Raw genomic sequence first — 26780 nt, 5'->3', positions numbered from 1 at the left:
CTTATATATAATTTTTAGGAGAGAGAAGAAAAAAATTGAAATGGGATGTGCAATTAAGAATATATTAAGATCATCGGTTATTGTATCGTACTGTAGTTTAGTCTTGGTATTCTATATTATGTTTTTTTGGTAATTTTATTATTTATTTTTATTTTAACAAGGACTTTATCAAGGGCATTCGTTGTAATAATAACGCAAAAAAAAAAGGATTCACCATTAAAAAAGTAAGAAAGGGCATTGTATGACATTGGAAAGTGGATCCTTCCCACGCCTCTTTTCTACTAAAACTTATCATTGTTTGTGGGGAGGAGGCAAGGAAAAGAGGTAAAAAGGGTAAGAAAGTTTTGTTAAGTATCCCGTTAGTCCTCTTCCTTCCTCTCTCTGTCTCTGTCTCGTCTTTAACTCTTTCTATCAACACAAGCTGGACACGAATAAAACACAACCCCACCTTACACTATAAGGAGGGGAGAGAGGAGGGTAGGTGAAGAGAAGAGAAAGGAAATAAAAAAAGAGAGAGAGAAAGAAGAGAGGAGGGATTTGCCAGGTATATGAAAAGTAAAGCACGGGAGAAGAAAAGTTGGTGTTACTATTTTTTTTTATCTTCTTGTGTTCAAATATTTGACGTAATTCCCTATCTTTCCCTCTTCACTCTCACCTTGCTTTGCTTATTCCTTTTTGCAGAATGCGAAAAAACATAAAAAGAAAGGAAAATGAGAAAGAATACGTCATTTTGCTACCAAGTGTTCAAAAATTCGAATTTGAGAACGAAAATGAGAGAGAGTGAAGGAAGAGAAGAGAAGAGAAGAGGAAAGTAATGACGACATCTGCTTTTCCCTGGTTTTTTTCTAGTCTCGTTTCAACATGTAATTTTTTTTAGTAATATGTAAATAAAAAAAAGCTAAATATAGAAGAAGTGGGAAAAAAAAAACACTCTCAGAATTGGTTCTCAGTGAAACTCTCACCCGATGTGCTCATAGTTTGTGACGAGGAGCCATTTTGGACTACCTGTAGTAGGGAGTCCATGTATTCTGCTCCTGACCATTTCTGATGGGTCAGTACATCACAGTTTAAGTCTTTTTCACGAGATTGAACTTTCTCCACGTAGGCTTTCATTCCTTCTGTTTGAAAGTTGGAGGCAAGTTCCCAGAAGGAGGCCGCGTTTGTGTGCAGGCCTGCAAGGGAGACTAGTTGGAGTACGAAACCTTCCTGGGCAAGATCCCATATAAAGGATTTCATTTCGTCCTTACTGAAACCGTGTGCGCCCCAGTTAAAGCTTGGTGACAGGTTATACACGAACTTTACGAATGGGTACACGTCGTGTATTTCCTTCGCGAAGCTCCTTGCCTGTGCTACATCTGGGGTCTTTGTTTCCAGCCATATCATATCGGAGTATGGGGCAAAGACAAGTGATCTTCTTATAGCTGGTTCCATACCACCTTTAAACATGTAATAGCCTTCTTTTGTTCTCGGAGCCATCCAACAGAACTCGAGACGCTTGTTGGCATTTACTTGGGTGGCCACGCTCTTCATCTCCTTGATGCTTAAGAAATTCTTGTTGGCACGTTGAAGATATTCTTCTTTCTTTTGCTTGTAGTGGCCATATTCGGATTCAGTAAACCGCTCTTGAATCATTTCTTCATATGTGTAGAGCTTGTTTTTGTCGTACCATTCAGCTTCTGCTTGTGCAATTGTGGACTTGTCAGCTTCTTCAGACTCCAGCCTCAATAGTAAATCAGCCCAGCGGTCTGTCTTTTGATCAAGAATACCTTGAATAAAACTATGATCCCGTGGATCAATGTCACTGCTAATAAGCTTTGCATTGCATGAATCAGTTCTTGCCAACAATAGATTCTCTGTGCCTAGTATATCCCACTGAAATCTTGTTGCAATTAACCGGCTCAAATGGGCCCCGGTAGGGACAAGTACTGCACCACTAAGGTGACCACACCTCTTCCCCCCCACCATTTGGTCCTCTAAATGTACACCTGCGGCACCTTTCTCAGCAAATAACTTCGCAAGCTTCATCACAGTTGTAGGGCCACCGTGTCCCATATCCCCATCAGCTATAATGGGTTTCATATAATCAACAAATATCGGATCTGTAGAACCATTTTTAGCCTGATTGTATGTCTCTAAAAATGCTTTGCGATCATGCATTTGCTGTGCTTTGAATATCCTCTCTACTTGATTAGGAACAGTATTGTATGGGTAATCCCCAAAGTCAGGCGAAACCTCATTAGTGGAGCCCACCATGGTCGAAGAGCAAGCCCAGCCTGAGACGTATGCGACCTTGATATCTTCACATTTACTTAGCTGACTCATTTGCACAGGATCTAGTACACCAAGTGTATGGAGTGGTTTTCTGCTATTAAAATGTTCCTCCAAAAGACTGAAAAGTTTCTCAGCTTGTACAGATGATGGATAAGACAATTGAGACGGAGAAATACTACCACGATGTTTGACTATATCTTCAGCAGAATATGGTCGTTTAACATTTTTGAAACGAGTGCTCTTGAGCCAACTATCCACTTTTGCCACTTCAGTTCTAAAATATGAATTGAAGTCTGCACCTTCAAAGTGAGAAGTATGTTTAGTCCTAATAAGCCTACTGGAGGTAAATTTAGATATCGTATTATTAGTTGCCCTGAGCATTTTAATTTTCAGATGAGATGTTTTGAAGTAATTTACAAAGCTTCATGTAATAGACGAATCGGAATTGTTAGCCAGATTTAATATATATTACTTTTTATATCCTTCTTAACAGTATTATATGATCTACCGTCAATAAACTCGGCTATAATTGAGACGAGCTAAAGGTCATACAATTAAATCCTGGAATCATATATTTTCATCCATTTCATGACTGTTCTATACTCAAGTTATTGCTGCTGTACATAACGCAGAGTTACCCCTCAAGGTTGACTTAGAAATACTTTCAGGTCTTACAATAGTACTTTTGAAAATATTAGGGTAACATCTACCCCAACTCCCGTGCGGAACTTTTATACGCTGTATTCTTCGACCCCATAAAAAATGAATTGGAAAATCGACATGACTCTAATTTAGGGTATCATTGCTTTCCCCGGATTTTTTTTTTTCATCAGAACCTAAAAAAGGTGAGCCAAAAAATATTGTCTGGTAAACTAGAAGTAAAAAAAAACGACAAATATATAGCCAAGGAACTCCGAAGAGTAAATTTTCGCTGCTCATAAACATTTTTAACATGTAAGAAAAAGCCGAAATAGCGGTATTGAATGAAGTTTCATGTCAAAGTAATATATGAAAGTGTTCATAACGAATTATGAATTAGCAATTCCGAAATATATCATTGAACAAATTGTTATAGCACAATAATTTATTATTATATGGTCTATGGGGATTTCAATAATTTAGACGTAGACAATGATGCACTCGCTCGTCATTAGATCGGTTTTTAAATTTCTTGTTTCTTGCTGGCGTTCTTTTAAAGCAATTGTATTTTGAGTAGCCAATGTTAACAAGGAAAAGAATACATTGGCAGCAACTGCTTTACTGACCACGTCTTGTTCTTGCCTATATATATTAGAAACTTTACTAGGAATGATGTCTTCTAGAAGAACTTTCTTTGTGAAGTCATTTCTTCTGGAATCTTCTCCGATATCCATTACACGTTCTCTTAAGTAATCATGAAATCTGCGGTTTTGTTGGTCAACAATAGCGGCTTTGTTAGTTGTAGAAGTAGGAATATAATCATCAGATAGCCTGTTATCGTTCTCTTCAATGATCTCTGAATCTGATGTATGAATTCTGCTTCTTTTATACCTTCCTCCATCTGTAGTTCTTAGCACATCGACAATATCTCTAAGTGAGCTACTTCTCGAGGCGTGTCGCCCAGTACTCGATGAAGTGAGCTGTAAGTCTAACTCCATAAGATTTTGATTACGGAAATCATCTATCACTGATTGATCTTCATTCTCGTCCAACTCTTCATTAATCTGTTCTAGATTAAGCATTAGATTATTGTTTGTTATAGTTGAAAACTCTTGATCACTTGAATTATCATCGAAAACTTTTTGATAGTTTAATCTTCTTCCTAATTCTTCACTTAATGAACTATGTGATCTGGAGCTCAAGCTATTCATTTCGGAGGTCCGTCTTCTTCCTCGTTCAATATCATCAGGTGTATTGAAAAGAGCCTCTAACCCATCAATAACTCTTTGTTTATTTATAACAGCAGGAGAGCGTTTAGTTGTCAGTTTTGCGATACTGAGATGTACAACTGAAAAATCTAATAGAGCCGACTCTGATAATTGTTTTATGGAGAAATGCCCCGTATCACTAAATCTTTTGTCTTCCGATGTTTCCATCCTTGCTAAATAATTTTCCTGGTTACTTCTTAATTGTTCGTTGGGTATACTTATCCTCTCATCACATTTAATTTTTGGTATTAGAGGCTTGATGGTACTTGTGTTTCTTTTCTGCCTTTTTGGAGACGGTCCTTCTACAAAAGAGGTTGATTCGTCATCAAGACCATCGTCTTCTTCTTCTTCTTCTTCTTCTTCGATAATCCTGCCAAAGTCAAGTGATGTCCTCTTACCTCTATGCTCATGTGTCCCAGGATCCAACTCAAAATTGATATCATTATTAACGGTAGTATCATTTGTCAATATAGCTGGGCTCAATATATCTTCTATATCCAAGTGGAACGTTTCGTCTATTGGCAACTCGTCCGTCTCATCTATCTCTACAGTGTAAGGTCTGTTCCAGAGCCGAGACCTCATTTTCCCGCTGTGTTGCAAAGGCAGGACGCCTAACTCGTTAAGGTAGTCCTGTTTTCTGATACTCTGTGCTTGCGCGACCACGAATGGATCCTGTTCCAGCACAAACGGTCTGACCTTGTCTATCTTAAACAAGGGGTCGTCCCTCAGGAACAGCTTCTTTGAGTCCAGACTAATCACCTGCATATCGTGGGGGCCAGACCTCACGTCCCGCCTCGCTCCACATAGAATTCTCTTTTGCAACTGCACCAACATCGCCTCGACATCGTTCAGCACAAACTCAGTTTTCTTCTGGTAACATATCGCCACACCGAATAACAACTGGGACACCTGTCGTAACGAGAGTTCATTGCTGGAAATGGCGTCGCACGTCCTAGGAATGGATATCACCAATATATCTTTTTTTTTAACTGAGTCCCTCCCAGAAAGAGCCCCCAACAACCACACTTTAGCAACAGCATCAAACATTACTTTCCTAATATTTTCCTCTTTGTTTTTATACATCTAATCTGAATACTTAATTATTAAAGATCTTTATGGGCGGCAAGATTGCCGCCCATAAAGATCTTGGAAGCGCTGTAAGTTCGTGTGTAAAGACCAACGTTTTGTAGTGGGGGGTGTTGCACGGGATCGATTCCCGTCTGTATCGTTCTTTATTTTTTTTTTGGTGGGAGAGGAAGAAAATTGTTCAAGTAACGAATTCAAAAAAAAAAAAAAAAAAAAAAAAAAAAAAAAATGCCGCGTTTTCTTCCCCCGTTTATTGGAATATTCCGGGTTGCGCCGTAGGCAGGCGGGGTGGGGTGTTTAAAAAAAAAGTACAATCAATGGATAAAAGCAATGTCTTACTGTGGGTGTCTCTGTGGATAGAAAAAAAAGAAGATAAGATGGAAGAGTTACCGTATTTAGGCATTAGTCCGGAGAAAAACAAGGGACGTGGGATCAGGTGATAAATTGGTGAAGACCCAACAAAAAGAAAGAAATGAAGAAAGAAAGAAAAAAAAGAGGCACCCAAGAACAATCTCGGAATTAGACGGGGGAGAAGAGTATTCATAGAGAGAAAAGAGCAAGTTGGAGGAGTTTCCAACTCGGGAAGAAGAAACAAGAAACAAGAACAAGCAGAGAAACGGAGGTAAAGAAGGAGGGAGGAAGAAGAGAGCGGGCGGAAAAGGGTTGAGAAGAGGCGATCCGTTGTTTAGGTAGAGGCAGACGGAGAGAGAGTGTGTGTGTGAGGTAGTAGAGAGGTACAATGGTTTTCATGGATAAGCTTGGGAAAAAAAAAATTTTTTTTATTTTGCCAAAAAAATTTTTTTTTTTAATTTTTAAAAAGTTGAAATGAAAAAAAAAACAAAAGCACTTGACACTTAGAAAGGTAGAAGGGCGATATATTCTTAAAAAAATTCTAATTCCCACATAGAGGAAGGAAGAAAGTGAAAGTGAAAAAAAAATTACGATAAAAAGAGGATCTAAGAAAAATTAAAAGAAAACTAAAAAAAATCTAAAAAAAAAAAAAAATAATAAAAAGATAGATAATCAATATCAAATAAAGATATTGAAGAAAAACATATTTAAACTAAACCCAATAACAGATTAAAACTAAATTAAATTAAAGAAAAAATAAAACATAGGGACCTTACATTGAAAGAAAGAAAGAAAAAAAAAAATAATAATAAATAATACTATAATAAGGGGGGGGAGAGCATATATAATTAACCTTAACCCAAAAAAAAAAAAACGAATAGAAAATACTAAAACATATATTAAAAAAGCAGGGGGGAAAAAAATGGTATTAATTAATGGTATTAAATATGCATGTGAGAGATGTATTAGAGGGCATAGGGTTACTACGTGTAATCATACGGATCAGCCATTAATGATGATCAAGCCTAAAGGTAGGCCGTCTACAACATGTGAGTACTGTAAATTTCTTCGGAAGAATAAGAAGGTAGTTGCTGTTGAGAGTCAGTGTACGTGTGGACGGCTGGAGAAGAAACGGTTACAGCGAGAAGCGGAGGAGGAGGCTAAGAGGAAAGGTCTTCCGTTACCGGAGAAGGAGAAGAAGACTAGACGTAAGAAGGATGTATCTGCTGTGACGGGGAATAATAGTAATAATAGTAACAACGTACAGAACAACAATGGTGCTCTTAGGAAAAAGAAGCTTGTTGAGCCAAGGAGGACGGCTTCTTCTGACCATATCCATGCTGGTTTGCAGACCAATGGGAAGTCTCTAAGAAAACGGAATACCACGAGTTCTAGTGGACTGTCCAAAGTTTTGAAGGGGGAAAATAGCCACGGCAACCTCTCGCATACAGTAAATAATAATGATGTAATGACAAGTCCTACGTCGCTTAATGACTACTACACTGGTGGTCTTGGTGTAGGAAATTTTGCCAATGATGAGATATTACCTCCTTCTAACCCCTTCAGTGGAAGTTTTGATAGAGTTGAGTCTTCAGCATCTCTGGATAGCTCCGTGTTTAATAAGAATGACAAGTTTCAAGGTGTAAATGACTCGTCAAGTTTACTCGGTAGAGAATTCCTAGATACAACGGAAACAACACATACCAGCCATAGTCTCCATGGTTATGGATCTCACGGCACCAGCCACTCACATCCGATAATTCCTGGGCGAGTAACGAAAGATTATCATCATGTTCCTTCTATGGCATCTATATCTTCGTTACACTCGACGCAGTCACTGGAACAGAATATTAACCTTCCACAAAGTCCTCCATTAAGTACAATGTCTTTCAGTCTATTAAGCGATACTTTGTCTCCAACTTCAGCTAGTGGCACTCTACATAAGAATACAGCACACCCAGTTAACCCAAAGATAGTGGACTGGGAAAATGGGTACAATACAGTATCGAGTACTGACGAAAATAGCCCTGTTAATGCCAATTCTGGAATAGTGAAGAATGAATTTGGTGATTCCAATTTGCATGCCGTCAATTTGCATTCAAATAAAAATCTTCCTCGAAAGCTACAGCGGTCCGTTAGTGATAATTTGGCACAAGAGAATGCCACTATAGGATTAAATCCTCTATTTAACTCCAAGAAGATTACGCCACAGACGAGGACGAGAGTTGGTGAGGTTAGTATTCCTCTTGATGAATATGTTCCACCTGATATCAACGGTATTGGTAAAGTTAATGATCAAGAATCATTTATGCAACAAGATTGGCCTTTACCTACCGATGGACTCAACGATGATTCAGCAATTGTCAATAACCTTTTAGATGAATCGCAAAATTCACTCGGTAACAGCACAATGATTGGTCATAATATGAATGGTAATTATGGGAATAACTTCAGTACGCAAGCTACTGACGCAGATAATTTCTCATTCATGGAGGGAGATATGACGTCTTCTTCGAAGAATTTGAATTATTCAGGACTTCTCGATATGTTGGCTGATTCATCCTCAATATCAACTTTATCAATGGCAAATTTAATGTTACAAGAGGGGGTCAAAAATCCAGCCACTATTCAATCCATCAGGAGTGGCAGCAACATGAAAAAGAGTAACGAAAAATACGATGATACAGCTGTAGCTTCAACGTCTTCACAATACGTTAGTCATCCTGCTGTAAGGAATAACAACGACAGTGATAGTGTCAGAAGTGTGGAGGTGTTATCATTAACACCTAGTTTCATGGATATTCCAGACAGAGCTAGCAACGATACTGATACTAGTAGTAATCAAGAATCAGGGAGACAGAACTCGAATAGACAACTGCAGATGCAGTACAACCAAAACCAGCATATTCACCCCACCAGCAGACAAACTGCGCATAAAGATTACAGAGGTGAACAATCGTACAGCCAGTTTAAGGGCGGAAACGGATCCGCCTCAGTTAAGACAGGTTCCGATCCGGTGTTAGCTAGCGGAAGTGTAAACACGCCCGAAGCCATTGAAGGGAAAATTAAATATTTTCCTGACGTGATAACTGAACCGGGTAATATTCAGAGAAGTGAGGGAAATGGGTCTCCTGATCCAATTTTCAATGACCAGTACATTAGACCAACACAAAATGGAAAAAGTACTACTCAGCCGAACAATAATCCATTTAGTCATTCAATAGAAGATCGTCAAGATGCCAATAACCTTTTGGCAAATTTCACTGATAACAAGACCCAAAAATTTCCGGATACTAAAGACTTCCAAATCTTTGACCAAAGTGCAAGTAATAATGACGTGACGAATTTTAACAGTAACCTGGACAACAATGTAATCAATGCTCGAAATGGAACTATTAGTCCATCAATGCGTTTTGATGGCCAAACACAGTCGCCACTAAGCAGTCTACAAACAGCTTCCCCTCCAAGTCAATTGTTAAGTGAGGAAGGCTTTGCAGAGTTAGACAATTTCATGACAACTTTTTAATTTATTTATTCTCTTTTTTTTTCCTCATTACTGTTATGGTGTTATTTTTTTTTGTGTAAAAAAAATCAAAAGGAAACCAAAAAAAAAAAAAAAAAAAAAAAAATAATTGCATTTGTATTATTATTGTTAATTTTTTTTTCTCATTCTCAGTTTTTACTTGTTTTTTTTTATTTCATCACCTACACCTAATGATAAACTTCATTTCATATTTTTATTGTTTTGTTTTACTATGTTTTTTTTTAATGTATCTTTAAAAAAAAAAAAAATCAGCTTAATTTCTCATTTAAACATTCCGAAAAAATTTAAAATACATAGCATAGCATATAAATCTATTACATTTCTTTAAAACATAGATAATATACGTCATTCCACCTTATATTGCCTCATTTTACATTGATGTATTCTATTTAATTCGTTTCTACAGTTCCTTTCATTGTCTCTATTTAATGTCATATTAACATTATTTTTAACAAATTGTTTTCTTTCTTTCTTTTTTTGTACTATTTACCTTCGCAAATAGTATGGAAACTGTTCAAACAATACGTCATTAAAGGAAAAAAAAAGGCTTATTTTCTAGGAAGTATTTTCGCTGCACGGAAAGTTTTCTATTCAGTTTTAATAAGTTTGCATTTCTTAACCGCCGCGGCTTCCTCCTGTTTACAAATCTTGCCCCTGCACATATTTTACATTCTAATCACCTTTAGTTTGCTTATTTCTCTTCTTCCTTGTCAATACAAGTATATATCCATCTATTCGATCCGCCCCCCGGTTCCAATTTTGCCTTTGACTTCTACGTATTCTACACTAAGGAAAATTAATGAAGCTACACACCAGTAATGAAAAAAAGAAAAGGTGTACCTACAATGGAAGTATTACTGTACCAAAAATTTTCCTATTTGGGAGCTGGAGATATGTGTCAAATCGGCATACAGAGGGAAAAAAAGAAAGAAATATTTTTTGGTTGCTTTTAGGCCTTTTAGGGAGTTTTCTTAAGTAAGATAAAAAATAAATCTGGGGCAAGGGAGTTTTTGTTTGTGTTTATCATGATGTTGAAATCCCGTGCAGGTGTTGTTCTTTCCCTGTCCCCCTTTTTTATTTGCTTACTGGGTATAATGTCGTCGCTATATCTATATATTCACCATATCGCTATATAGGTTGTTTTTTGTTGTTTTTTATCGTACTTTCTTTTGTGTCGGGTGGACACGCCGCGGCAATAAGGAGGCGCTCACCGAATATGTCGTTAATTTTTTTTACACTATTCTCCGTTACCTTATTTCTACCCAATTTTGCATATTAAAAGAAATTTTAACTGTAGTGTTTAATTATATTCCTGCCTTCTGTCTTTCTCTCCCTCTCTCTCCCTTCGAAATCTTAATATTTATTGCCCCACCCCGCCTTTAATTTTGTTTTCTTTATGGGTATAGTATTTCTCTACCAGCTGGTTTTTGTTTCTATTTCTATTTCTCCGAAGCAGTGTGGGGCGGAACATAAAGGCCGAACGCTGCTTGGGTCCATGTCCTGAAACGGAAAAACTATATCTGGAGTGGCACGATGCAATCTAAGAGAAACATTATTTCAATATCCCTCTTCTGCCCCTCTCTCTCTCTCTCATTTCTTCCTATTAATCTGTGTAAACGTAACCTCGTGTTCCTTAAAACTAATGATTCTCTTCGCCTTCTTTTTCCCTCCCTCTCTCCTTCTTTCCCCCTTTGTCTACGGCAGAAAAAAATAAAAAACTTCTCCGAAACGGGTTGTCTGTTTTCTTGCATGGCGTGCGGAAAAACTTACCATATGAGATGTACCGGAAAAATTATTTCCTAAACCACGGCTCTTTCTCTGGAACAACCTTTTTTTTTCTTCCATGATTTGGTGATTTTGTTTCTTCATATCTCTACTTCGGGGAAAAAGTAGTACGGAGAAATTCAAGGAGTTATTCCGGATCTATAGAAATGATGTGGGGGTATTGTCACAAAAAAAATTAAAAGAGGAACAACTTATTTTGTTTTTCCATGTTTTACATCTAATGGCTTTTCGGTTGTCCCCTCTCTTTCGTACCCCTCACTCCTCCCCATAGAAAAAGCCCGAGAAAAAAATGTTGTTAAACGGAAAAACTAACACAGAGGAAAGTTACAACATAACATGTACACAACAGACATCAAAATTATAGAAGAAAAAAAAAAAAGTAAAGCTCCCCACACAAAATGAGTTGCATCAGAGAGGAAGAAAAAAAATTGGACCCCAATTTTATTTTTTTTCCCTTCTACTTTTAAATTTCTTTTTTTTAATTCTCGGATTAAAGTACTGTGTTTTCTTAGCCCCACCAATATAGTTACAATTTTGTGTTTATTTGTGAATGGTAAATAATTATTCCGATCCATATGCGGAGAGATAGAGTGTGCTTGTGCGGAAACAAGTGTGCGAAAAGTGTGCAAGAGGGAGTTTTTCCGTGCGGTCTGTTGTTACCCTCGATTTGGTACTTTTTGCTATTTTTCCACTCCCTTCATTTCTTTTTGAATTGAAAAGACAAGAAAGAAAAATCTCACCCATTATAGTTGCTAATCAATGATAAGGAGAAGCAATCGTAGTTCTTTCATTGGAATGAAGAAAAAAAAATTATATAAATATGGAATGAAAAAAGAAGGAATTGGTTTGGGAGATGGGCTGTTAAGGCCGAGAAGATAATCATATTATCTGGGGTAGAACAAAAATCAATAAATAAATATTTTTTTTAAATCCTTAACTTAACGATTTTTTATTCAGTTTTTTTTTTCCTGATCCTAAACATTTAGTGAAGTGGAACAAATCAAACAACTATAAGCATTCCCAATAAAATATAATCAATAGAGATATTAAAGATAAAAATAAAAAATGTCTATTACAGTGATAAATAAAGATACATCACTACCTCCATTACTGCTTCCCAATTTGTCTAATCCAAGACCGTATAATGATCCCTACAGTAGTAATTCTAGTTCTAGAAGTAACTCGAGTTCTACTACATTGAGTCGTATCGATTCAACATCATCTAGTTCTTCTATTTCCTCGGATTTATTTCTAGGTGGTCACATCAACAACGAATTGAAGAAAGGGCGTGTGGAAAGTGAATACTATTACAACCCAGTGTTCTCTTCCAGTTCTAATGATATGAACAATGAATCTCTGAGACTATCGAAGGTTCCTTCGCCTCAGCAGTTCGTTATGAGAGCTCAACTACAGGAGACTCCACCTCAACAGATGCCAATTACACCTATCGAGATGCGTAGTGGTGGTAGTCTCAGCTTCAGCCACTTCGAGACTAAGACCTTCAAGAAGACCAAGTCTAAGAAAGCATTGCTAAATATTGCATCTCCAAAACAAAAGCTTCCTTCTCCAACTTTAAACCATGGCGTCATCCAGAAACCTACTACTAACTCCAGAAGACTCTCGCCTTTTGATAGCTCATTTAGCTCAGTCACGGCTGGCCTCAGGAGGGACTCTTCTCTCGACCTAACTGATTCAGCGGGTAGTAAGAGACAAAGGATAGGACCAAGTTGTGACAAGTGTCGCTCTAAGAAGATAAAATGTGACGCTAAAATAGAGATCCTTTGCCAGGACGAAGCTATTCTCCATATGTTCAGCAATAATCTGCACCACCAACTATCTAAATATGAGATTGAAGAAAAGCTAAGGTCTGAAATATTTAGTAAGAGTAGCGCCTTCGCTTATATCTCAAAAGATTTATTTGCAAGAATCGAGCAAAGAAGTGAGGTTTCTCAAGTAATCAAGCACCTAGATAAAATCATCTACTTCGAACCTTGCACTTCTTGTTCTAGAAAGAAGCACATTGGAAGCTGTACTTTCTCCAAAGGTTTTACTAGAGCTGATATTAACGTTTTCTCTAAGATTGGGTCCAGAGTAGCCCAAAAACCTATCTTTGAAATGACTATTAAAGAATACAAGAAAGCTGGCTTTTAAAAATTGAACACCTCTCTCTTTTTAATTCAAAACAAAAAACTAACGACACCGTCAAATAGAAAGAAAAAAAAATGTATCCAATATTCCTATTCCACAAATTTATTTACTTAATCCTAACTTTAAAATTTGATCATTCAAATAATACTATTTCATGATTTAAAGTTTTGATCAATATAATAAAGAAAAAACAAATAAAAAAAAGAAAAAAAAATAAAACGGACCCGACCTTGCCCATTTATTATTACTGGTAACAAAAAATTTTCACAGTTGTTCTATTTTCACTGCAATGAAAATGAATATTACTGTAACCAAATTTTACTTGTAGCTTTATTATTGTTTTTTATGATTTTTTATTTTTAATGACCTTTTATATTTCGAAAATTGCAATATTCATTATGATTTTCGAAATAATCCTCCAATATATAAATATATTGTTCTATATAACATCTTATATATACTGTAACGATAACTGTTCCTTCTCTTTAAAATAAATTTATTCAATGCCAAGAACTTGTAACAATATTAGTGGAGTTTTTTTTTTAAAAAAAGAAATTGCGCAAGCCCGGAATCGAACCGGGGGCCCAACGATGGCAACGTTGGATTTTACCACTAAACCACTTGCGCTTATTGATTAGATGATAGTAGAAGAAGGAATATGCCTCCAGGATGGTTATTTTCTTTTGCTTATCCAAATTCATTGTATTTGAAACTGTGGGGTCTGGGTGCAATGTCACCTCATTATTTTGTCCTCGCTTGATTCCTAGCATTCAGTAGATATACTACATACACTACAGAAATCTAAGCTCTTGAGTTCCAGATTTATCCCTTTCGAGGTAGTTTCTTTAAAAAAGAACTTCACTACTGTTACTCAATTACATATCACACACATTACTAGCCGTTTGATTAGGTGAATATATGTATTGTGCATGTTAAGCTGTTTAAAGGGTATGGATATCAACACTCTAAATAAATTAGTTGGAAATCATTTGCTTACTAATAACCGGGTAATCTTGTGAAAATCTAGGAAACTGAAATTGGGTTTCTTCCCTCACGATCGATATGTTCGCTGGGATATCGTTCAATAGAAAATATCCTTTAACTTTTTTATACAATAATATGTTTGTTTTCTTCTTATTATATTTATGTATTAGTTGAGTTTTTGAGATACTTGTAAAAGATATTGTTATTACCCTTAGTTTTTTATTTAGTTTAGTTTTACGAGTGTGAGGGAAACATCATGAAATATCTTAGATAAATGGTATGATAATTGGATGCTAAAAGTTTGATTTTTGATACTGGTAATAAGACTACTATATAAACCTACGAAAAAATATCATCAGTAAACATTGTCGAGATTATAGTATTTTGGATTTAAAGTAAATTTTTGTTTCTGTAAAACATATTATGACGACATTACAAAAACAAGCTAAACCTGAACTTACACCTGATGACCGGATGAAAGAGGCCATGAGTCTCTGGGAAAAGGGGGCTTCGAAGGAACAAGAAGGCTCTCTATCTGATGCTATTCACTATTATAGAAGTGCATTAAAAGTCGACCATGGAGTGGAAAATATGTATAGGAGAAAGCTTTTCGATGAATATAAGGCACAAAAGCAACTAGAGGCATTAAGAATAAACGATGAAGGAAACGCCTCCAAGAAAGATGTTGACGGCACTGATTTAAGTTCGTCTGATAATGATGTACAGTTGGACCCATGTTGGCTATTAGAAATGACGCCTAACGATATTCTACTACGGATTGTCGAGCAAGTCGTTTTTTGGTCTGGAGAGTCTTGGGTGAATCTATCTCTTACTTGTAAAGCCTTTAACAAGTTATGTTTTCACAACTCTCATCCTTTTCAGACTTTCGCTGATATGATATATAAAAAGCAAGTCTATGATCGGGCGGAGTTAGAACTTAATGGAATAGCTGATATCTCGGAAGTCGAATCAAAGATTTGGGGTAACGACAAACTTAAAATGCTAACGGAAAGGCCGTTTATTAAATTCCAAGGTCTTTATATTAGTGTGGTCAATGTTTTAAGGCTTGGTGCTAATGATGAGGGATCCCTGTCACTTCAAAAACCAATTCAAATATTAACTTATTACCGTTATTTTAGATTCTACAAGGATGGTACTTGCCTTCGATTACTTACAACTGACGAACCCTCTGTAATTGTAAAACATTTTTCTAAAGCCAATAAACCAAAAGGTTCTGAAGTCTGCCAATGGGCAATTGGCATTGATTATAACTTCGGAGTACTTAATATTAGACGAAGTAATGATAAGTATGACTTTCACGAACAATTTATCATAAAGAATCGAGGTAGAAGGAAACACCATCAACTAGAATGGGTAAAGTCGGTAGCTGTTGACCGAGAAGGGACAATACTAGAGAATTCCTTAAAGAACGAAAGATCCTTCAATTTCTCAAGAGTAAAATCATATAAAGTCGAATAACTTTTATTTATTACTTCATATTCATTTGACGACCTAATTTAAAACGTGGTATGTATTTTATTTATATTTTAAACAAACTATTTTATTTGAAATTAAAGCTTAAACATCTTACCTTGCGTCATATTGAGCTATTTGCAAAGTAGTAATGACAATTGATTACCAGACTATTATCGTTCCAAAAGGCAGAAGCTGTGGTGTTCGCAATGGCCATTGTTCTCTTAGAAAATGTCGCACACACAAGAAAAAATATATAAACGGCTAGTTTGAAAAAAATTAAAACGAATGAATTACTCCGATACGGGGAGTCGAACCCCGGTCTCCACGGTGAAAGCGTGATGTGATAGCCGTTACACTATATCGGAATAGTAATTGTATATAAACAGTTTTGAAGATCAGCATTACAACAAATCAATCATAATCATGTGATACTTTTTCATTATATGATGTCTATCCATATTTTGATCTCAAAAGGATGTCAGAAATAGATAATACAAAGCTAATTGATAAAAATGTTCTTTTTATTATTAATATTACAATTGGAATCTAAATTCTCGACTCTATTATATGTACGTTGACTACATACATGGGCATACTGTCTGGACAGGCATGATAGTAATAAAAACGGTTGATATTCGGTCCTTTTCTCGTTATACGTTTTCCATAAAATCTATCAAAATTTAATTGAGGCTCTAATTGGGTCTATTTCAGTAACTCTCAGTGATCAAAAAAAAAAAAACTAAACCTTATTATTTTATCTAAAACATCGTTAAAATTATGGGAAACTATTCCAACCTTTCTTATTCAGGTGGTTTTACTCCAATCACTCTAGCTGTACGGTATTGTTATTACTGAACTCAACCTGGAGTTCTTTATTGAAGAACAGTTCTTTATCCAGTGATGCTTTAGCTAAAGTAGCCTCTTCTGTGGTCCTCATAGTTACAAATGCCTGTGACCTCAACCTCCTGAAATTCAACTGTACTTTGAGTACTTCACCATATATAGAAAACAACATGTACAGACTATATCGCAGTTTTTTCGTATTGGTTTTCTCATTAAGATTGCTCACATGAAGCGTATTCTTCGGCTCGGCTACTTTCCTCCTCTTATTGACCTTGTCATCGTCATGGAACCTCCTCTTCTTGGCAACAGGCTTACGACTCATTTACTGTGTGTTAAGTGGTTTAATAGTCTTGTTTGCACGTATCATCTAGCAACATCTGAAGTCTTTCTCTTAATAATATATCATTTAATTAATTCTCACAAAAATTTTCAATTTTTCTTAAACCTTTAAATGGGCCTCCCGGCGACGCGTCAGCATTAAAAGCATTTTTATACAAAATATCGATTGATATTAGCCATCTCATCAAAAATCTAACCACACTATTCGTATATTCAATAATCAAATCTTGTTACTTTAGTCAAGGACACTAAATATATACTACGATAATGACAGCCGTGAAGCCCTCGAATGGTCCGAGTTCCATGGACATGCAGTACTATTACCAGTACTTGTATCCGTTTCAATCAATATTCGAGTGGGTTAACCACTCTGAGAAGCCAGGTAGAGATTTGGTGAATAGAGAGTTTGCAATGGCGTTTAGGTCAGGTGCGTATAAAAGATACAATTCTTATAGCGATGTTGGGGAGTTCAAGCAGTCTATTGAGAAGGCCAATCCTGATAGATTTGAGATTGGTGCTGTTTATAATAAGCCTCCTAAGGAGCGTGACTCTGTCCTTAAGAGTGAAATGGTGCCGTTAGAGAAGGAGTTGGTTTTCGATATTGATATGGATGATTATGATACTTTTAGAACATGTTGTTCCGGTGCTCAGGTCTGCCATAGATGTTGGAGGTTTATAACGCTCGCAATGGAGGTTATTAATGCAGCTCTAGAAGAGGATTTTGGATACCACAACTTTGTTTGGGTTTTCTCAGGGAGACGTGGTGCGCATTGTTGGGTGAGTGACAAACGTGCCAGACAGCTAAATGATATCCAGCGGAGAAATGTATTGGATTACCTAAATGTTGTGAAGGATAGAAATTATGATAAACCGTTGGGGTTGAGGAGGCCCTATCACCCACACTTAAGCAGATCGCTGAATTTATTAAAGGGGCATTTCGTGGATGTAATATTAGAAGAACAAGATCCATGGAGAGATGATCAAGAAGCTTTTAAAACTCTACTACCGTCTTTGACCGAAAAGGGTGTCGTTGAATCTCTGCGTAAATACTGGAGTGAGAATCCTAACAGATCTAGTAAAGATAAATGGGCCGATATCGATACTATTGCCTCTAGCATAAACTTAAAGACGAAAAGGCAAAAGGAGATAATGAATGCTAGATTGCAGGAATCGAAAGAGGATATAGTTATTACTACTTTGTATCCAAAATTAGATGTTGAAGTTACGAAGCAAACAATCCATTTACTGAAGGCGCCATTCTGTATCCACCCTGCAACTGGTAATGTCTGTGTTCCAATTAACGAAGACTTTACACCCGATGATGCTCCAAAACTTCTGGCATTACAAGTTGAGATGGAAAAATGTAATAATGATGTTTCCAAGACCTCATTGCAACCTTTTATCGAGTACTTCAAGGATTATGTTATAAAGATGCTAAAACAAGAAACGAAATCTATAAAAAGAGAAAGAGAAGATGATGAACTCAATTGATATTGAAAAGAGATCTATTTATATAGCTTTAGAAGTGTTTTTGTTAATAGATACAGTTTAGCTCTTATAATTACAACTAACAGATAATGCAATTTTGTTTTTCAGAATTTGTTTTTCCAATTACTTGTAATGATTGATTACCTTTCTCAACAGAATACCAGTTTAACACTTGATATTTGGGATTGTATGACATTTTTCCTGAAGTAATTATGATTTTGCAATTTTCAACTTGAAAATGGTACCTTGGTATGAAGATCATTGTCCCGTGTTGTGACCCATGCGAGTATATTTTTAATTGGTAGCATTCTCTGTTAATTGAAAATTCTGCACTTTGAAACTTTCCATTGATACACATTGGAAATGGTCGCAGGATAGAATCTAATGTCCTAAAACCATTCAAATCAGACTCACTAAATATGACTCCAAAATTATTTGGAGGTTCATCATCCGCTATAGCAAGGTCGGTTATTTTGTTTGAATTAATTTTAAAGTCTTCTACCATTCTTATATTAGCTTTGATATCGTCCTTGGACCACATGGAAAAATCCTCATTATTCCAGTTATCACCCCACTTATGGCTATTTTCATGGTTATAACACCAAATACTATATGAGAAATTATTAGCTTCTAGACCATAACCCACGGCATCTAATGCGCTAATTTGAGATGTAAAATCTGCAGTAGCATAAGCTCGCTTTTCATCAAGGTCATATGGAGCACCAATTTCGGTGAATATCATTGGGACATCACTTCCAAGCATCATTTGCGCATCTTCTTTCATTTCCAATAATTGATTTCTTATACAATTTTTGACGTTCCGATTTCCCAAAGCTATACTGAATACTGGATTAGAATATTTCTTCTTAACCATTCCATAAGTATTTATAGTAAAATAGCCAGACCATTTTTTGAACATTATTGTGTATCCATCGTAGAAGTGACCAGCACATACAATTCGTCCATCCATTATTTTACTTCCAATTAGCCTTGGCGGTAATTTAAAAACAGGTGCCTCTATAATAATTATACCTTCTTTCGATATAGCTCGAAACTTATAATAAAACCTTTCATAATAATTTAGAAATAATTTATCAATGAAATATCTCTCATTAATCTTCTCAGATAAACTGGGAGGTGATGTGAAATAATCAACCTTCAAGGCCATTGGTTTTCCCTGTTGATCCGCACTCCAAACTCCATGTAATTGCCAGATACATTTACCTGCTATCCATTCCGTACCTCTAATCCAGCCATATTTAATATCTAGTCGTGACCTTCCCTCTTTGTTAAGCCAGCAATTGGTTTTACTTCTATTCATACTAACTCTCTTCTCCTTGGTAAGGCCTAATAGAGATAGTTTATACCAATCGATAGTACAACTAAATCCTGCTCCTAAGGCAAAACTTTCTAGTGCAGTAGGAGTACCGCCGAGTTTAAGATCACGATCATCTGGTAACTTGGTAATATCAGGCACTCCGATATAGCCATTACTAGGCTCATTCATGGTCTCGAATCCAATTACACAATTATTTGTAATAACCTCAGGCGCTATTGCTAATATTCTTCTGTACAGAGCTAAAAATGCATCGATAAAATGTTCCTGTAGATAATCCTGGATATTCAACCCGTTAATTGTGCATTTTGGAGCAAATATCCTACCACCAAAGAACAAAGTAAACATCGTTTGGCATGCCAGTTTGTAATAGTTCGTGGGCCACAGCATCTTAGGGTAAGGTGTCGTTTTGGACTCTTCCATTGTACTAAGATCTACATAGTCGCTGTGCAAGACAGCTGCATGTGTTTCTCTGAACTTTCCTGGATTGAACCCTGCACAGTGTAGTGTCCATAGAGGAGCACCGGACCCACCGCATGCCCTAGACCATGCATCCTGGTGCGGATCAAGGTATACATATACCCCACCAATGGCATTAATCTTCTCCAATACTTTTACCACATAATCAATGTACTCAAAGTCGTACTGTCCTGGACCCTTATGTTCAATTGATTCCCATGTAAGGGGAAACCGAATCATATTGTAACCTAGTGACTTCAATCTATTAATATGCACATCTACTTCTTCTAATGGTAAAGGATGGTTTACGAATGTCAAACTCTGATCACACTCATAGTCAATTGGCTCTACAGTTCGTGTATTGAAGGGTGTCTTTACAGAAGAGTCGAGATTGACACCTCGGAGTTGGACTACTCGACCGTACTCATCTATGAAGTCCCCACCTTTTATACGTATCGGTTGCATTTGGTTCTATAATCTTTAGAAGTTAAATAGGTTTGATACGGATCCATACAGCTATTGCTAATTAGGTTACTATATCATTAATATATAAGTAGGAAGAAAAAAAAAGAAAGAAATAGTGACATCGCCCATTGTTCTCACACATCTTGCCATTGTTCTCTTAGAAAATGTCGCACACACAAGAAAAAAATATATAAACGGCTAGTTTGAAAAAAAATTAAAACGAATGAATTACTCCGATACGGGGAGTCGAACCCCGGTCTCCACGGTGAAAGCGTGATGTGATAGCCGTTACACTATATCGGAATAGAAAACTTGTTGTGAGAAGGAGATGTAACTGTAGTTTTGTAGACAGATAACAGATCACATGGTATGATATTGGGTTGTAGACTCAGTGTCGGCTAGAGCTGTAGAACTGTATATATGTACCGTATATATTATTATGTATAGTATATTATATATAATGACATTGTATATAATGCTTTTTATCTGATTTATATTTAATGTCTTGTATGTGATATGTGATCTATTTTAAATACTTGGTCGTCAAAAAAATATCAAAAAATTAACAAAACAGTGGGAATTTTTTAGTAAGAAAATAAAAAGAAAATGCGCAAGCCCGGAATCGAACCGGGGGCCCAACGATGGCAACGTTGGATTTTACCACTAAACCACTTGCGCTTATTGTATTTGATGACATGATATGTGCCAGGTGGGTAGTTATGTGCATCCGACACAACATATATACTAATACTCATCCTAATCAAACAAAGTATTCTAGTACTACTTAGCAATGCAATGCTGCAAAAGTAAAAAGCAGTGCCATGGTAATGCAGTAAGACGGCAATGACGTATATCAATATTCTTGAAATATTGCACTGTACATATGTGCAATTGAAAGTGCACTAAATTGATATTGTATTGAAATTGAACATCGTATTGCATATTTATATTGAATGCCAATATAACATCCTTAGTCTTGTAATATTTTTCGTGTATCTCTTTTTTAATTACTTTTTTTAACATAGTATAAAGAAAAACTTTTCGCGTTTCTGCTTGTTATATAAAGGTGAGCCACTAAGTTATCATTTTATCTCATGTATTTCCTTACAATAAGAAAAAAAAAAGAACCCAGTATCATATTAACACTAAAACACTAAACAAATGAGCAACGTTTTGAAAGTCCGATTGCGTTCTGAACACGGTATTATCCCTACCAAGGGCTCTGTTAACGCTGCCGGTTACGACATATATGCCTCTGCCGACTACACAGTCCCAGCCATGGGTCAAGGTATGGTGCCCACTGACATCTCGTTCACCGTGCCAGCTGGTACTTACGGTAGAATCGCCCCACGTTCCGGTCTTGCCGTGAAACACGGTATCCAGACCGGTGCTGGTGTAGTAGACAGAGATTACACTGGTGAGGTCAAGGTTATCCTTTTCAACCACTCCCAGAAGGACTTTGAGATCAAGAGAGGCGACCGTATAGCCCAGTTGATCCTTGAGAAGATTGTCGATGACGCAGAGGTCGTCGTCGTAGAGTCCCTAGAGGAAAGCGCCCGTGGCGCTGGTGGTTTCGGAAGCACCGGTAAATAAACGTATATACAGTCAGATTTATAGCAAGTCTTCATTTAGCATTTTGTATATTAATTAATAAAAACTATTGTACTTTGATTTACCTCATCGCTTTTAAAAAAGCGTTATACACACATAAAGGCCTTGAAAGAAAAAAAAAGTTAGAAGAGACACAATTTATAAACAAATCAATATTTAAAAGTTACATAGAAGACCAAAGGAGTAAAGCTAGAACATACGAAAAGGTGCAGACCTAATGTCAAGGCTACATACTGTACATATGGAGACGATACCGCTTGGTGGGAAGGAGAGTGGTAGTGAGGATGATTTTGAGTTTCGCAGGCATAGTACGAAGGGAGTGCCGACGCTTGGGGAGCGGTTAGACAGTTTACATGAGGTGAGAGGTGCTAGGAGGATTGATAACTTCTCTTCTCGTGGGGCGACGAGAGGATCGAGTGCTGATGTGGAAATGGAAATGGAAATGGATGTGGATGGTGAAAGAGAAGCGGATCGAGAGGTTGGGGAGACGCGAAACAATACATCGATGCAAGTTGCTGATAGTTCGGTTAAGTATCTGGTACCGTTGGAGTATTTAGGCGGGTTGGATATACCGCGGGACAAGCTTATTAAAGTTATTAATACTGAAGCTTCGATCTCAGCTTCGCAGAATGAGCGTGCTAGGAATAAGAGGCTGTCGCTGTCGCAACGTGGGAGACGGTTATCGATGCTGTCAGGGCCAGATAGAAAAAATACGATTGTATCTCCACATAAGGAAGTTCCTGAGGAAGAGTTTTACAAGCATGTTGGTGATGTCTCATTTGGTAAGGGTCTCCAGGTAAGACAATTGTTTAACTGGTGCTCAGATAGAACGTATACTAGGATCTTAGAGAGTGATAGGAAACGAGCCAGTAATGTAAAGACTGGATACGATGATAATGTTTATGGTGATCCTAAAAAGATAACAATGGATATTATTAAGTGTTTTGTACAGGATTTAAAGAAAGGAACTGTCGAGATCGACTGGGAGGCTGAAGAAGAAGAAGTAATTGAGGAAGGACTAGTCGATGATTCCGAATTGAGAGCACTATTTGAAGATTATGAGGATGACGATACTAGAGGAGCCAACGTGAAACGTACCCTAGGTTACCACGATGAGGAGGATTTTGATGTGACACTAGCGATTCAACCAACAAGGCCTGAATTAGAGAACAGAAAGAAATTACATCGTAGCAGAGGGAACAATCTCAGGAAAAGGAAGATAATTGCCCCACAATTTAGGCTTCCCAACAGTAAGAATGTTGAGAATGAAAAGAACTTGCAAATGCTGAAAGAGAAAATTAGTAGATTAGAGAAAGAAATCGATGACTGGGCAAGTACATTAGACTCTTACGATGCTCATGAGGACTGGGATAGAATAAGAAACGTAAAAACAGATCCTGTACCCAAAGATGTGAGTACGGGAATAGAGATAGAGAAAGTAGGTACCTCATTACATGAAAGAATATATTGTCTGAGCAGTAATGCACACCTTCTAGATTCCACATCTCGAGCATTACTAGAATCCCTGAAACTTAAAATCGATAAACTAAGCAGAGTCTGTTATATAAACGATGCAATAGAAAAGAAGTCATTGGACACTCGTCAACTTTTGCAAGGCTTGGCAAGTACTCTAAATGAATGATCATACGGAAAAGAGAAAATAAAAACAAAAATAATGTCACTAATATTCTTATTTAGCTCTAATTAGGTTGTAATAATAAAACTAAAACTTATATGATTAAGTGTGTTAAAGTTTGTTTATTCATATTTAAAAACGCTTAGTATGTAATATATATTAATAAAAAATTACCGCAAATAGTTTTAGGGATAAATTCCCAAAATAGTGAAAGTAAATAATCTTGTTTTTAATCTGTACCTGAAGTGAATGGAATTGTAATCGAAATAATATTAAAGATTAATGCAACAAAAAAGGGGAGGAAAGACTAGGACCAAGGAAAACCACGTTAATTAAAGTTATATGACAAGAGTAGTTTGTTTTTGTATCATATTTTTATTTCGAAAAAAATTTTTAATAGTTTTTTTATCATATTATAAATTACATCTTTCTAAAAGTGTATTTCTTTCAATTGTTGTTACCAGCATTCATGTCCAGCAGCAGGGAACTTGGAACTAAAGAGTTTGATGACCTCTCTTCCTCTGCGAAGAGGTCACCGTCCGAGGCTAGTGATCTGAATAGAGTCAATGGTTGCTGTAGCAAACCACGGGACCTATCGTTGTAGCTCTCGAGTTTATCTATCCACGTCGTCAAAGGCGTATTCATTACCATGTTTATATCCTTGGCGATCTCCTCGATCAGTGAACACCACAGGTGCGCCAGCTGTTCCACACATTTATCGTAGTAGTAGTTATTGCTTCCGAGCTCAAATCTGGGGAGGTCAAGCACCAGCTGTGTACAGGAGTCCAGAAACTTGAGCGACTCATGCAGACTAGCCTTCCTCGGTGGCAGGTTGTCCAGCGCACAGTCCACCAGGCAGTTCAAAAGCTCCATAATATGCGGTCTCATCCTCACAAACGCATAGTCGTCAAGATTATTGTTGTCATACGACCTGTTATAAGGCACACTCGCATACAGCGCCTCCACTTTCTCCTTCAGAAGCTGCTGGTACTTCTCAAACCCAAACTGATACCCATTAACTTTGCTCTGGAACGTAACACTGGCCTCAGGGTGCTGCTTCAACATCTCTAGCAAAACAGCCCCAAGCTGCTCTTTACTCATCATCTCAAGACTCCGGTGAACAGGAAGCGCCTGCCCGTGTACTATAGCCTGCCTCCTCCTCTTCTCATCACGCCCTACCTCACTATACCCTCTCTTCTTCCTTATACCTGAACTGCTTGACGTTCCAGTAGCTCCTGTAACTCCTATAGAACCACCATTACTCCTCATAGGAGCTCTCAGAGAGTCCTTCTTCAATCCCCAGCTAATTCCCATCATAGTCAATACTTCTATCGTTGATGCAAGTTTAAATATCAACCTTTGGAAAGCAGTCCCACCTTCCCTCTGTTATATAATTATTATATAAAAGCCTTTTTTAGCCCTTCGCCACCAATAAAGAAAATTTTTTTTTTCCAAGTGGCCCTATATAAAGAGACCCATTCTCAATACAGATAAACTTTATAAAGTGAAACCCAAAGGACCAAACCAAAACCAAAAGACGAGTTTGAAGTTTGAAATGTCTATGGATGAGCAAGAGCGTGCGGGCAGTCCTGCTGATGAGTACATTGGTAACGATGAAGTAGAGCAGGTTATCGAAGTTGAGGGCGATGAGCCTGAGGACATGGACATGGAGCCTGAGGATGCTGAGGACGAAGGTGAGGGTGAAGGTGAAGGTGAAGGCGCTGGTGAAGGTGATGTTATGGAGGAGACTGTAGAGGTTGATCTGTCTAACAATTCTAGGGCGTATTTTGATAAGCACACCGATTCTGTGTTTGTGGTTACGCATCATCCACAGCTGCCGTTGGTGGCTTCTGGTGGTGGTGACAACTTGATCCATCTATGGACGTCGCATTCGCAGCCTACCAAGTTTGCAGGGACATTAGAAGGGCATACCGAGTCTGTTATTGCTATACATTTCACTCCTGACGGGAAGTTTCTGGTGTCTGCGGACATGACCGGTAAAGTGCTTGTGCATGTTTCCTTGAAGGGTGGAGCGCAGTGGAAGCTTGTGAGTGAGTTGCAGGAGGTAGAGGAGATCGTGTGGTTGAAGGTACATCCCAAATTGAGTGGTGCGTTTGCCTTTGGTGCCACGGACGGTTCCGTGTGGTGCTACCAGATCAATGGGGAAGGTGCTCAGGCCTCCCTGGAGCAACTGATGAGTGGGTTCTCGCACCAATCGGAGTGTACCATGGGTGAGTTCATTAACATCGAGCAGTCCGAAGAGCTCGGCACTTTAGAGTTAGTCACCTGCTCCCTAGACAGCACTATCGTCGGCTGGAACTGCTACAATGGCCAGGCCAACTTCAAAGTCACACAAGCTGAATTGAAGGGTATGGAAGTACCCTGGATATCCTTGGCTGTGGCACCTTCTTCCGTGACCAACGGTAACGGTGGTGTGCTGGCCTGTGGCTCTAACAACGGTATAATAGCAATTTTGAACTGTAACAATAACGGTGCTGTATTGCACATGTCTGGCGTCATTGAGCTAAAACCAGACCAAGAAGAACTAGACGCCTCTATCGAAAGTATCGCCTGGGCACATGGGTTCCCAATGATGGCCATCGGCCTCGTCGGTGGTGAAATCCTGCTCTATGACACCAACATGTGGAGAGTAAGAAGGAAGTTCGTCATGGAGGACTCCGCTACAAAGCTGACGTTCGACTCCAGAGACAACCTGTTTGTCTCCTGCATCAACGGTAAGGTCTACGAATACGACCCAAGAACTGGCCAAGAGAAGTTCGTCTACGTTGGCCACAACATGGGTGTTTTGGACTTCGCCCTCACAGAAAAGGACGACACAAGACGTCTAATCACCGCAGGAGATGAAGGTGTCTCCTTGATCTTCGACATTCAATAAATATAACCTTTATACAATAATAAAAATGTACAGTACGTCTCAAAATAGATAACTAGATTAATACAAACTGATGTTTCCCCCATCTCCCTTATGTTTAGAAATTCCTGCCCTGCGGTGGTTTCTGAGGTACTGAAAAATTTTCCGATCTTTAAGCT

General features: G+C 37.6%; 12 protein-coding genes across 12 annotated transcripts; 7 read left to right on the top strand and 5 right to left on the bottom strand.

Moving 5' to 3' along the window:
• Nucleotides 1-933: 933 nt before the first annotated feature.
• On the bottom strand, nt 934-2652 carry ICL2 (methylisocitrate lyase ICL2; the record flags this gene model as incomplete). The annotated part of the gene is made up of 1 exon (XM_071053867.1): nt 934-2652. One exon carries the CDS (start codon nt 2650-2652, stop codon nt 934-936), a length of 1719 nt encoding a protein of 572 aa, XP_070910279.1.
• A 737-nt stretch (nt 2653-3389) lies between these two features.
• Nucleotides 3390-5225, bottom strand: REC8 (Rec8p; the record flags this gene model as incomplete). The annotated part of the gene is made up of 1 exon (XM_071053866.1): nt 3390-5225. One exon carries the CDS (start codon nt 5223-5225, stop codon nt 3390-3392), a length of 1836 nt encoding a protein of 611 aa, XP_070910278.1.
• Nucleotides 5226-6537: 1312 nt separating this feature from the next.
• Nucleotides 6538-9141, top strand: HAA1 (Haa1p; the record flags this gene model as incomplete). Its single annotated transcript, XM_071053865.1, has 1 exon — nt 6538-9141. One exon carries the CDS (start codon nt 6538-6540, stop codon nt 9139-9141), a length of 2604 nt encoding a protein of 867 aa, XP_070910277.1.
• Nucleotides 9142-12009: 2868 nt separating this feature from the next.
• Nucleotides 12010-13095, top strand: SUT2 (Sut2p; the record flags this gene model as incomplete). Its single annotated transcript, XM_071053864.1, has 1 exon — nt 12010-13095. The coding sequence occupies one exon, from the start codon at nt 12010-12012 to the stop codon at nt 13093-13095; it is 1086 nt and encodes a 361-aa protein (XP_070910276.1).
• Nucleotides 13096-14499: 1404 nt separating this feature from the next.
• HRT3 (SCF ubiquitin ligase complex subunit HRT3) lies at nt 14500-15555 on the top strand (the record flags this gene model as incomplete). Its single annotated transcript, XM_071053863.1, has 1 exon — nt 14500-15555. The coding sequence occupies one exon, from the start codon at nt 14500-14502 to the stop codon at nt 15553-15555; it is 1056 nt and encodes a 351-aa protein (XP_070910275.1).
• An 820-nt stretch (nt 15556-16375) lies between these two features.
• Nucleotides 16376-16717, bottom strand: MSL1 (U2 snRNP complex subunit MSL1; the record flags this gene model as incomplete). The annotated part of the gene is made up of 1 exon (XM_071053862.1): nt 16376-16717. The coding sequence occupies one exon, from the start codon at nt 16715-16717 to the stop codon at nt 16376-16378; it is 342 nt and encodes a 113-aa protein (XP_070910274.1).
• A 284-nt stretch (nt 16718-17001) lies between these two features.
• On the top strand, nt 17002-18225 carry PRI1 (DNA primase subunit PRI1; the record flags this gene model as incomplete). The annotated part of the gene is made up of 1 exon (XM_071053861.1): nt 17002-18225. One exon carries the CDS (start codon nt 17002-17004, stop codon nt 18223-18225), a length of 1224 nt encoding a protein of 407 aa, XP_070910273.1.
• A 76-nt stretch (nt 18226-18301) lies between these two features.
• EGH1 (hydrolase) lies at nt 18302-20482 on the bottom strand (the record flags this gene model as incomplete). The annotated part of the gene is made up of 1 exon (XM_071053860.1): nt 18302-20482. One exon carries the CDS (start codon nt 20480-20482, stop codon nt 18302-18304), a length of 2181 nt encoding a protein of 726 aa, XP_070910272.1.
• A 1161-nt stretch (nt 20483-21643) lies between these two features.
• Nucleotides 21644-22075, top strand: DUT1 (bifunctional dITP/dUTP diphosphatase; the record flags this gene model as incomplete). The annotated part of the gene is made up of 1 exon (XM_071053859.1): nt 21644-22075. One exon carries the CDS (start codon nt 21644-21646, stop codon nt 22073-22075), a length of 432 nt encoding a protein of 143 aa, XP_070910271.1.
• A 235-nt stretch (nt 22076-22310) lies between these two features.
• Nucleotides 22311-23735, top strand: DSN1 (MIND complex subunit DSN1; the record flags this gene model as incomplete). The annotated part of the gene is made up of 1 exon (XM_071053858.1): nt 22311-23735. One exon carries the CDS (start codon nt 22311-22313, stop codon nt 23733-23735), a length of 1425 nt encoding a protein of 474 aa, XP_070910270.1.
• A 441-nt stretch (nt 23736-24176) lies between these two features.
• STS1 (Sts1p) lies at nt 24177-25046 on the bottom strand (the record flags this gene model as incomplete). The annotated part of the gene is made up of 1 exon (XM_071053857.1): nt 24177-25046. The coding sequence occupies one exon, from the start codon at nt 25044-25046 to the stop codon at nt 24177-24179; it is 870 nt and encodes a 289-aa protein (XP_070910269.1).
• A 238-nt stretch (nt 25047-25284) lies between these two features.
• SQT1 (Sqt1p) lies at nt 25285-26625 on the top strand (the record flags this gene model as incomplete). The annotated part of the gene is made up of 1 exon (XM_071053856.1): nt 25285-26625. The coding sequence occupies one exon, from the start codon at nt 25285-25287 to the stop codon at nt 26623-26625; it is 1341 nt and encodes a 446-aa protein (XP_070910268.1).
• Between the last annotated feature and the right edge of the window lie 155 nt (nt 26626-26780).

This window comes from Nakaseomyces bracarensis (assembly GCF_045282275.1).
Source record: "Nakaseomyces bracarensis strain CBM3 chromosome Unknown Scaff12_0, whole genome shotgun sequence".
In the NCBI taxonomy this organism is placed as follows: Eukaryota; Fungi; Ascomycota; class Saccharomycetes; order Saccharomycetales; family Saccharomycetaceae; genus Nakaseomyces; species Nakaseomyces bracarensis.
The sequence above is the reverse complement of the archived record's forward strand: the minus strand, read 5'-3'. Positions and strand labels throughout refer to the sequence as shown.